Below are 12,533 nucleotides of genomic sequence, written 5' to 3'. Positions count from 1 at the left end.
TCCCCTCAGCAGTGTATTTCGTCAGTCTGCCTGTTCAGTTCCCTGCTCTGGCTCTGGTGAATTGTCTCACCCTCCGGTGCTTCTGACTGTGTACCCAGTGCTTGGGTAAATAAATAAATAAATCTTTATATAAAAAAGAAATTTTTCACACTAGAACAATGATGATTTTTGTCCATAAGAGCTAATGCAAAAAAAAAAAAAATACCCTCTTTTATAATTCAGAAAGTTTCATCCCCTAAGGTCCTTCACTCAAGATTAAGTTTTGGGTGCCATTAGAAAATTCTATGAAACATACCAATAATACTAATCCTGGTTGGTCATTATTTGGTTCATCAGTTATTATGGTGTCAGGTCAGAATCAAGATCAGACACTAGCTCCTTTCATCCTCAAATATACTAATATTCTCCATTGATTCTTATACTTGAGCCTGTTCCTTAAAGTAAAAATGTAATACCAAGATTGTATACTAAAAATGATATACTTTTATGCCAATAGTAGGGTTGTAACAATTACTCATTGCAAAGACTTGGATTTTACATAAAGCAACATATATTTATATAATTTATATGTACATTTACATTTAAAGTATACATGCATATAGTCTTCTAAACTTTGTTCTAAAGTGAGAATGAGTGAAAATCATTATGAGCTCTTGCATGTTAACTGTGCCACTTTCAAATATTTCCTCACAGGTTGACTCAATTCATTACTGTAACATTTTTTTCTGGTCATTCTGAAGATACCCCTGTCTCTATTATCCCTGCTCTAGTCTATATTCCTCACATATGTAAATTATACTTGTTCTTATCCTGAACACTTCCATTCTATATTTAGTTCTTTTCTCTAGGCTATAACTACCTGGAATATTTCTGAATTTCTCCATTGAGTATGTTACTTCTCTATTTTCAGAAAATTCTTCTCTTTCCTTTTGCCTTAATGAGATAATGCATGTAAAAAAGCATCAAACTACCATGATTACTGAGACACATTCACTGCTCAAATGTTAATACAATATTATCATTTTCCCTTTTAAGTAAGTTCTTTAGATTCATTAATGATTCTTGTTATTAATTACAACATCTACCTGTCCTTCCAACATCTACCTGTCCAGTGCTGGAAGGGCTTCTCAAAATTTAGTGTGTGTATATGTATTATTTAAGAATCTTGTGAAATGTGGCTTCTAATTCTGTATTGGGGGAGATAGTTTGGGGCCTCAGAATCTACATATCTAACAAGTTTCCTATATATGTTGATATTGCTGGTCCAACGACAATACTATTAAGAATTTAGAATCTTGAAAATACAAGGGAACATCTAAACACATGAAATAAACCCCAAGTATAAACCATATAAATAAATAATTTTTCATGAGCATTGAACTGATAGCCACATAGCATATTTGGCATTTTACAAACATGCCCTTAAGGCAGAAAATTCTAAGATTCAAGGCTCATAAATGTGCAGTATCAATCCCAGTAGAATATGGTTTCAATCAACATACAAAAGACTTGGAGTAAGAAAATAATTTTAATAGCAAAAGCAGAATTAGTTCTGGAAAACTGATGCTTTAAAACAGCTATTTAGTTTTCGTAATACAATGTCTGCATTTCTTAGTGGTTAAAAATAATAACTGAATTTCTTGCTACAGCTTCATTAAGAGAGTTATAGTGTCTTTTCTTTAAACATAAAACTATCCCCCAAAGAAACAACTCAATTTTATTTATTTATTTTTTGTCACTTCTGGATGGTGTGCTAGAGACCATACACCTAATCCAGCACAGGGTGTGTAGACAACAGGAACCTTTGCTCCAAGCCCACGACAATGATCTGTTTGACTTCTAGAAAGTGACTTTAAAAAATACATTTGTGAGTGTTTTGATAAATAATAAAGAAACCTTGATAAAAGCCCCATGATAAAAGTGTCTTTAATCATGAATGACCAACAAGTATAAATAACATGAAGGTTATATTTAAAAAGAAGGCCTCTTGGAAATGTAAGATGTGAAATTATGGGAGTCTGACTACTAAGCTATAACTCATGCTTTCCTCCCCCAGCAGTGAGTGAATGAGGGGTGGGGAGATATATTACTTTGTGCACATAAACGATTTATGAGTCCACATATGCCACTTCAGTATGTTGAAATTATACAAGGGTGAATGAGGCAGCTCTCTGATAAATTCCATTACTTCCAAGACTTCAATTACAAATAGTTGAAAATGAATGGCCAATAATCCCTAAATCATTAAAGAATTATTGATTCAAACACCGTCTCCATTTCTACTATGCATTTCAGAACTTCATAATCAGGAATAGTGGAATAGTACTACAAGACCATGATGAATTAAAAAGTGACTGCTGTGCAGACTGTGTTTCATGGCAGGGAAATCTATTATTTGAAAGCTTTCCACTGTCTACCTTGAATGCATGGCCTGTGTCTGTTACTAGTGATTTCAAAATGATGTTCTAGGCCCCAGCTAATCTAGGGCTTCTAAATTGTGATTTAGCAAAGATTTCTGGGAACTCAAGATTTATTCATATTCTCCAGTTTCTCTGTAGGCTTGTTCTCACTTTGACTGCAACAGTCAACTAAACGTGACGCAAAGGACACCATAGCTACTTGTATTTTTTTTCCTTAATATTTTTTCCATTGGTATGAAAGGTAACAGGAATTTCATCACTAGAGATTAATTTTTAAAGCGTTTGGGTCTCAATTTCTAAAATAGCTAATAGAAAGATTACTACCTGAGAAGGCGTTATGAGTTAACATGTAAGAGGAGGTTTACTTTATGAGGTTACTTCCTATCTTTTGCAGTTGGTTACAAGAAAAATGCGATAAAATAAAAATGCTAAAGACTTGTTTAGGTGGTTAGTAGTCAGTGAGCAAAAGAGAGTCTGGGTGGAAAGGGGTTATGTGTATTGGGGGCTCAAGAGGTAGTTTCACAGAACTGAAAAATAAGGAGGGAAATTAACTACCAACATTTCAACTATTGGCTTTTAATAACTGGTTTGATAGGAAAGTATGAACTGGAACTCTTCCAAGACAGGGATAATAATAAAACTTACCATAATAATGGCTCCTTTATAAGCAAGTCTTCACACTATTTTATGGAGTCCTTGACTTTAACGCTACATAAAATAGTCTCCAAGGCCACCCATTGTACCTTCTACAAGCTCTCACATTCCTCCACACCAGCTCTCAGCACCATGCCTAATGGCTACCTTCATTTTATCTTGAATTACGGTAAAGTTTTCTCAATGGGCTGCTCTGATTTTAGCCTTACTCTTCCTTTTACTTCATTTCATTCCCTGTAGTCAGTGATCTTTAAAAATGACACTAGATGTAGCATTTCTGTGTATAAAATCCTTCAATAGGTTCTCATTTTTGAAACTTCAAAATAAGACTTAATAAGGTCATGCAAAATGTAGCTTCATTCTTTACCCCTGTTACTCTGGTAGCCCAGCCACCTCTAAGTTAGCACACTTAAGTCCATTAGGGTTTATTGCTCCTCCTATTTCCTGCAGCACCCTGCACTGAACTGCCTTTGTTACTGCTGCATCCCTTTGAATTTTAATTGCCTTTTTCACTTATCTTTATCCTTCACTAAACTGCAACTTCAATGAGGGTAGAATGGCTCAACTTTTTTACCAGTTCTTTTTACATGTACAGTACAAAGCCTGGAATATAATAACAGTAACAGCTACCGAAGAATTACTTGGACAAGAAAATTAATACAGACTAGTGAAATCTAAAATGAGTTTTATTTTTTTAATTTTTGGGGGATACTAAATTTTCTTTTTTTTTCAATTTTTTTATATATTAATTTTATTTTTTTTACATCATTGTTCATTTTTAAACAGTATTTTCTTCCCCCCACCTCCTCAGGTGTAGTCCCCATTGAGTTTCCTTTACCAATGCACCCGTGCACCATCACCTCAGTCTCCTGTGCTCCTCCCTCCCTCCCTCTGATCCCTCTTCCTCCTCCTCCCCTGCAGTATGTCTCTGATTTATAATTGCCTGTTTTTTGCATATATACACAATGGAATATTATTCAGCAATCAAAAAAGATAAACTCGTGCCATTTGCAGCAAGTGGATGGAACTAGAAGGAATTATGCTCAGGGAAATAAGCCAGAAAGAAAAAGAAAAATATGATTTCACTTGGAGTAGGAATATAGAGGAACCAAATAAGACATCAGTGTACAAAAATAATAACAGCACAATACACAACAAAGCAGACTAGTTTTCTTAGGCTGGCAGTATCCGGGTCTCTGGCCTGTTTCTTCTATCATTTTGGCTTTTCATACCTCCTTAACACTGAGAAAATCAGGAGAATATAGATGACATAATATTCTGTAATACCTGCCATGCCACATAAAATGAAACTGTAAATAACTGACATTTGGAGGAGTTAAAATCAGGATACATTCTATGATTGCAATGACTGCATAGAATCCTTACCTACTAATGTTACATATATATAATACCATGACACTTCTTTAGATTTATCAATATCAGGTCTTCTCCACACCCAACATGGCACATTCTCTTTTGATTCACATTTTGTTATTGTTATTGCTGTAAAGATTAGGAAAACAGATGGAGTCTGCAAGAGGTGAGCTCCCTCTCCAAAGAAATGCTTACTCTTATGTGGTGAATAACAAGTAGGGATATTATAAAAGAGAGGGTGAGAGGTTGGGCTGAATCACCTCTGGGTTCAAATGCCAGCCCTCTCTCTAGCTCTGTGTCCCTGGGCAAATCACTTCACCTCCCTATGCCTCAATTTTCTTCTATAAAACAGAGATGAAGTGGTAACCCACCTCATGGTTTGTTGGAAGGGTCTCAAGCTGTCTTTAGAGCAGTGCCAGGGCATAAGGTAAGGTAAGACTCTGGGAATATTCCTCTCATACCACTAAATTCCTCTCACTAAACACTGCATACTGCCATGCATTTGTAATCAAAATATCCTTTTTGTACAATGTATCAAGCATTATATAACTCCATGTAGAACTCTGAATTCTTTATTTTAGCACATTTGAAGAAAGCAGACTTTGAAATTCATCCATTCAACAATGTTGATGAATGTTTATGAGCTATCAGTTTATTTCTACCATATTGTGATGGACAAATTTTATAAAGTGGAATTTAAAAATCTAACTTATTATAAGCCTTCAGTCCTATTCAAAATTAAGTGAGGAACTAATATTGAGTTATTCCCATATGGCTTATACTATGCTAGCTAATTTACATCTCTAATCTCATCAGATTGGTATTGTCACTCATTTTCCATGGAAACTGAAAGTGTATTAGAATCCATGACAGGGAAATGAACTCATCTTCAAATCAATTTATCATTTGCTTATGCTGAGAAAACCCCTGTGGGTACACACAGCCAATGCAGATATGTGCACTGGTGGTGAGACATTTTCAGTTTTCTAATTCCAGGATTCTAAGGAAATTTCTTTCTTTGAATCAAAGCTCCTAAACATTTTACTGAAGAAAAAGAGCAGTATAGCAAGGAAATGAAAACTCATATGAAAGAGACATTGTCAGTAGGTGAAGATATTTTCTTTTTTCTTTCAACACTCAACTTACATATACAATAAACTTACATGTTCAAAATCAACATTTAATGAAAAAAGTTCAGTCAAATTTTGGATGAAACATTAAAAATATTAAAGGCATACAATTCAATAGGTTCAGTGTGGAAGTGTGGTACAGACTGAATTTTGTGTCCTTCCAAATTCATGTGTTGAAGCTTTTACCCCCAGGTTCTTTGACTGTGACTATATGTGGAGATAGGATTTTCAAAGAAGTAATTAGGTTAAATGAGGCACAAAGGTGGGGCCCTAATACAATATGACTGGTGTTCTTTGTTCTTATAAGAAGAGGAAGAGAACTAGGTATATATGTGCACAGAAAAAAGGCCACACAGGGGGCTGGGGGAAAAGGCAGCACCTGCTAGACAAGGAGGGAGAGCTAAGAGGAAATCTACTCTGCGGGTGCTTCCTCTTGGACTTCTGGCCTCCATATCTGTGAGAAGATACATTTCTATTGTTCAAGCCACATAGCCTGTGGTATTTTTGTTGTTTTTGTTGCCCTAGCAAACTAATACAAAGTGGAAGAGACCAAAGGCCTTTAAAAATCTTTTTTGTATTCTTGTCTAATATCACTTTCAGGTTCTTTTCACGCCCATCAGTTGCTTTTCCTACATCAGTGAATAGCTGATATTTGTCTTTATCCACCTCTCTGTCAGGCTTAAAACACAACTTATCTTTGACTTTTTCCTCACACTAAATGTTCTACTTAAAGGCTAATTTACTATAGGTGATTTTTTGATAATAAAAATATCTACTAATAAAGAAGGGTTTCTGAGGGCTTTCAATCATTTATATAGGGAGAGAGGAAGGAAATTCTATAACTACAGCACTGCCAATATTTTACAACATCAGCAGATGTTTGTTGGGCACCTACTGTGGGCCAGGCACTGTATTAGGTGCCTGAGATGTAGGCGTGAACAAGTCAGAGAGGGTCCCTGCTCACAGATGGGAAGTAATAAACCAACCATTGATCAAAGATTATAGTTACGATGAGAATGAAATTAATGGCAAGCCACATCCAAGATCAATAGGACCTACCTGATCGATGAAGTGCCTTTAATATGAGATTGGAGGTCAGAGAAGTAGTCAGTGTATGTGTGTGGAAAGAGAGAGTAGGGGTAAAATGGACAAGAATGTTCTAAGCATAGGGAAGAACTAGCAGGGTCTTGAGTCAGTGTGAAGAATTGTTTTCAGGAATTGATCTGAAAGCTGATGTGAAAAGCATTGTGATTAGGTGGGAGGACTCCATGAGATCTGGGGCTGAGAGGGGTGGCAAGGTCAAGGTCATGCACTGGATGGAGGGCCACAGCGAGGGTCTGGACACTAATTGCAAGAGGAATCTGTTAAAGTCTTTAAAGCATGCAAGCTAATAAAAACTTAGACCTTGTATACGAAGCCCAGAAATAGGTATCAAATGTACAATTTCTTATACTTCAGAAAACACAACTGGAACACATTTTAACTTAGCTATATTAAAGTTAGGGATGGAAGTGACACCGATTTGATCATGACATCAGATAGAGACTGTAGCCTCTAACTATCCCTCTCCCCTCCTCCCTTACCCAGAGGCCTTCTCAGAGTTTAAATATGCCGGAAGCTTCTGAATGACAAATATCAAGGCTATAATTACGTTTAGGGTTAGAAATCTGGCTTCCTATTCTTTGGTCTCCCTGCCACAGTCCATCCTTATAAACCACTAGCAAGCCCAGGCACAGGATAAGCTTTAGGGAAGGCAGCAAAAGCCCTCACTGCCTTACATTTTAAGAACCCTCCTCCCCTACTGGAGAAGGTGCTTGAAAACTATTATAGTTTCACTGAATTAGGGAGATAGCCGGAATTGTCCCTTCAGCTATAGTTTATTTATGGCTTATCTGACATCACAACCAGCAGTGTTTTTTTTTTTTTTTTTTTTTTTTTTTTTAGTGGCAGACTATTCACACATGAGTTTCCTATTCTGTTAAGTAGTTAACATAGGGTAGAAGGCCCACACACAGAGTTCATCAAGAATGTTATAAATAATTACAAAGGCAAAGCTTTAACCAAGAACAATTATTAGGTTTCTATTCGTAAACAATTTCTTAAACTCACAGATAGGGAGGAGGAGTGAGGTAGAAAATAAATGGGGGGCCTCCTTGGTGGTGCAAGGGGTTAAGACACAACCTATGAAGCTATCCACAGCCACTGCAGCATGAGTTCGATTCCCGGCCAGGGAGCTACCCACATGGTGCAGCAGACCTCTCCTGTCTCACCCGCTGCTCCCCTCAGCAGTGTATTTCGGCCCATCTGCCTGTTCTGTTGCCCACTCTGTCTCTGGAGAATCCTCTCACCCTCACACCTCTGGCCTGTACCCCAGTTCTTGTATGCATAAATAAATCTTTTTTTTACAAAAAGAAAATAGATGGGATGCAGAATCAGAAGGTGTGTGTGCAAGTCCTTGCTAGCAATTGACCTTGGGTAAGTCACTTAATGTTCTGGAACTAGCATTTTCTTATTAGTGTAATAGAAATAACAATATCCAAACTCATAGGACTTTGATGAGTAAATTAAGTAATGCATGGGAAAGGGCACTGTAGTTTTTGAACTGCTTCATAAATGTATATTTTATTTTTCATATTCTGGCTGCCATGATGAGCTGCCAGAAACTAAAGACAAAATTCTTGCCCTGTTGAACTTGCAATCAAAATGAGAAACCACAATGCATAAAACTAAGTGAATAAATTGTAACTTACCAACCACCATTCTGACTACAAGCACATGCTCATAATATTTGTGAAAATGAAATAAAAATAACATAGTAGGATATGTAATTTTAGTAATACAGATTGGATACAGTATGGAGGAGTGTCAGAAAAACTTTCTGTATGGTGTACTTTTATTTATGCAGGTTTTACAAGAAGTAATGTACAAAGTGGTTATGAACTTGGGATCAAGTGGATAATTTTAATCCCTGCTCCACTGTTTGGCAGCTATGTAACTGTGGGATCATCATATAAATGCTTTAAATTGATACCTTGACTTATGTACAAAATGAGGATAATTTCCCTCTATAGGCTTACTGTAAGGATGGGGGAAATGATGTCAATAAAGCTTTAAAAAGTGCTTAGCTTGAGTCAAGTGCCTTCATCAATGGCAGCCCTTGTGATTATTTTCATATGTATCTACCACAGTTGAATGATGGTAAAACACTGTAGTTACAATGATAAAGGAGTTGTGAGATTGCTACATTACTTATATAATGCTGGAAGGTGTGGGGAATTGCTGGGATCTAATTAAACCTCAAATAAAGGGAAGGAAAATGAGAAATTCAAAAGAGAAGTTAGAATTTTTTTAGGACAGGAAAAAAGCTATGAGAACTAGGGAGGGCAGCTGCTATTAAAAAAAGAGCCTCCTTCATTGATCAGTCTTAAATTCTGCTTTGTTTTCAAGATACAAATCACATCTAGCTTTCATCAAGTAGATGTAAGGTGTCTCTGCTGAGATGGTTTTACGGTCTTAAGTGACCCTCAAGTCAATAAGATTAATCATTTGAGTAAGGAAGAGGGGATGGTGGTCACAGACTCTGAGCCTTCCTCTTTGGAGATTTCTTTGTTACAACTTTAATTAAGAAAAGGTCAGAGAAGAGTGGTAGAAATAACCTGAGTGTACTCAGAATTATGGTGAGAGGACATGGAGTAAGATCACATCATCGCCTTCAGACATGATTGAATTTTTATCGACTGCTCTTTGAAGATTACTGATACAATTTTTTTGGGTAATTCACTATTTAGTTCTATTAGTTCAGCTACCATATAACACAGGACAAGCAAACTCATTGGAAATAAGATTAAAGCAATCACTCTTTCCACTTGTAGTTTTAAGAGGCTGAGATGTGAGAAAGAAGAGTGACTGTTTGATCTACAAGCTTGGGAAATCTGAACAAAGAGATCAGCTTAGCTGTGGGGTGCATTATTATCTCCTGAAAGAATAAGATATAGTATAAAATGAAGTTACTGTACTGGTTACATATATTTAAATATACAAATTTATAGAAATATATCATTATTAAAACAAATATGTATTCATCCATGAATAGCCTAAAATAATCTCATGTACTAATCTAGCAAAAATTGTTCTAAGGCATCAGGAGCAAGAATAGAAAGCAAATGAAAAAGTGTCGAGAGCGATGAGCATGAACGATGCTTTCTGCAAAACAGTAGCATACAGGGAACCACGTACTTTAAGGGAATTTAACCCACTATATCACTTAATACCTGCAAAAAATCCATGGATCCTTACTTCAGAGAGAATTAGAATTGTTAAGCAACATTGAAATATTTAAAAGGAACTGATTTGCTAAACATGTTTGTAAAACTGTTGTCTGTCTAGTTTATGTCAAAAACAGGCTGAAATAAATGATAAATATGAGGTCTGTCCAATTATTTTCAATCAACTTGCAGATGCACATTTATTATTCAAACTAAGTAACTTTAACCAAGAGGAAGAATCACTGTATCACAATTATAATAGAAAAAAAACTTTATGAATGCCTTTATCCTAATACACAGGGCTACCTGAATTCACACATTTAACACATCTAAAATAAGCTCTGCATATTCTGGAACTTGAAAGCAGGCTTAGCAGGATGGCTACTTGGAAACATTTATAAGTCAGAGAAGAGTTAATGGACAATTTCTCCCACTGTTTTCATTGTTAAGAAAATGATTTCCAAGATATGGTCCCATTCCATCATTTTTCTCTTTTCCATTTCTATCCTAAGTGAACGGAGCATTGTTCTCCTAATTACTAGACATCCATGGGTAATCCGTGGGGTAATTTCACATGGCACATGTAACAGAATTGACTGGCGGTACCCAGAATCCTGCATCCATCTGCATGTGAACATTTAGCCTGGCGCCCATTTGCCAAGATTTTCGTTTAGTTAATAATAAATGAACATGGGCCTCCCCGGTGGCGCAGCAGTTGAGCGCTGGGCTGCGAAGCTGCCTGCAGCCTCTGCAGTGCTGGTTCAATCCCCGGCCACCGGGCGAGGGTCCCACATGGCACGCAGACCTCTCCTGCCGCCCGCTGCTCCCCTCAGCAGTGTACTTCATCAGTCTGCCTGTTCTGTGTCCTGCTCTGGCTCTGGTGAATTCTCTCACCCTCCAGCGCTTCTGACTGTACCCAGTCCTTGTATAAATGAAATAAATAAATCTTTAAAAAAATAATATATGAACATGGATATGAATTCTGCCATCTAACATTACATGACATTTTAATTGAGTCAATTAAAAGTGCCAGGGAAACCTCTGGCATCCAGTGATTGTTTCTTGCTGAGACCCCTTGTCAAGAGATCAGACTATTCTCCTCTCTAAGGCCAGTGGAGGAGGCAAACCTGCACTAACCAGGAGGGGTTGTTCCGGAGCATGTTGACATACAACCCGATGAGAACATGTTCATCAGCTAGCCTGTCTGCCACATTCAGGCTGTATTGTATCCTGAAACAGGGCAGGAGGAAAGAAAGGATGTTGTTAGGAGGGTAAAGAGAAATAAGCAGAGCGGGTAGGAGTGAGTTTGTGGTAGGAAAGGCAAATTTAGAAAACCAAGCAAGTAAAGGAAAAAGGAGTGTTTGTCTATGAAAAACACACGCAAAATCCAAGTGATGAAATTCAAAATTCCATTTCACTAACTTAAAAAAAAAGCTTTCCATTTAGGTAACTTAGGATAAGAAATTTGCATTCTTCAAACCACTGTGGTCAAGACATTCATCTGCATAGTAAATACATGAAAGTGAGTTGCAAGCAAAGAGTAAGTATCCTTTGAAAATCAAACCTGAAACTTAGTCATTTCAAAACAAGAAAAGGAAATCAGGGAAAGTGAGTAAAAACACAGATGTATCTACTCAAAATGACTACTTGGTGCAGTTAATGGGGTTATAATAGAGCAGCTTTTACTAAATCAAAGATGGTCTTTCAAGCACGAGCATGTTTGACCAAAGAAAGCTCCACTTTTAGTTAAGTTAATTTGGGATTCCATTACACTCTGGCTTTAACTTACCCTTTGCCCTTCAGAAAAGCTGGAGCTGCCCTAGCCAGCAGTTTGTTCTGCTCTACATCATTGTCCTTGGGATGAGAGCTAGTTAATAAGATGGGAAAGCCAAGAAGAGGGTAAACACAGCAATGCATTCAAGAATAGAAACTGGCAACAGGAACTCCCAAGTCTAGATTCCAAGATTGTTCTCTTATTATTTTGAAATGTTCAAGATGTTTTCAGATTTCCACAGAATTGTACTAGGCATAGAAATCTGGCCTGGGAATCACAATAGTAATTACACAAGCCACCACGATCCCAGACCTCTGCTATTTGCTTAACAAATAGATTGCATGTGCCTAGACATGATGTGAATTCATTCACCATTTAGAAAAGACTATCATGAAAACTGTCCAAGAGTTCACTAAATCCTGCCGCTTTACACCTATTCAAGAAGTTAACTTCTCCAGCCTTCTCTATATTCTCCAACTTTCTGTGTTGAATAAAGACTTGAAAATTACCTGCTAAGAGGTTGCTGTTAGAAGTGCTTTACTACTTCAAGTACAATTCACCTGACCTTGGTTGTGAAGGTGCAAAGAAAACATTCAGAGAAACAGAGAAATAAACCTTTGAGACATATGTTCATATTCCTTGTGTTTATAAATATTCACCAATTATAAACACTAAATAGCTAGTTGTATCAAAAACAATATAATAAATTCTTATCATTTTAGAATCATCACAAGGAATAATTATTTACAGCTTAAATGAGAGTTTTAAAACATTAAAATGTAGTTTTAGTCAAATAAAAATAAAAACTGAAATAATAATTCGTTAATAAAGTATGGTCATGTCAAAGTTGCCAGAGTTCTACTGCAATGAGTAGGCACAATTTTTTGGGGATTCATGGTGTTAACACTTACTTAGT

General features: G+C 36.7%; 1 protein-coding gene across 10 annotated transcripts in view; it reads right to left on the bottom strand.

The window, feature by feature from the left end:
- Positions 1-12,533, bottom strand: part of DTNA (dystrobrevin alpha) — a gene marked incomplete at both ends in the record, with an annotated part of 118,948 nt that overhangs the window by 42,742 nt on the left and 63,673 nt on the right. For 5 of the 10 annotated variants that reach the window (XM_084252313.1, XM_084252316.1, XM_084252317.1 and 2 more), the window contains 2 exons: positions 10,981-11,073; positions 11,633-11,710. The exons of the other annotated variants lie outside the window; for them this stretch is intronic. In XM_084252313.1, the coding sequence (XP_084108439.1) occupies positions 10,981-11,073; positions 11,633-11,710 (171 nt within the window). The remainder of the gene's footprint in view (positions 1-10,980; positions 11,074-11,632; positions 11,711-12,533) is intronic. 10 annotated transcript variants of the gene reach the window in all.

The sequence above is a fragment of the Talpa europaea genome, assembly GCF_964194135.1.
Source record: "Talpa europaea genome assembly, chromosome: 13".
Taxonomy (NCBI): Eukaryota; Metazoa; Chordata; class Mammalia; order Eulipotyphla; family Talpidae; genus Talpa; species Talpa europaea.
The sequence above is the reverse complement of the archived record's forward strand: the minus strand, read 5'-3'. Positions and strand labels throughout refer to the sequence as shown.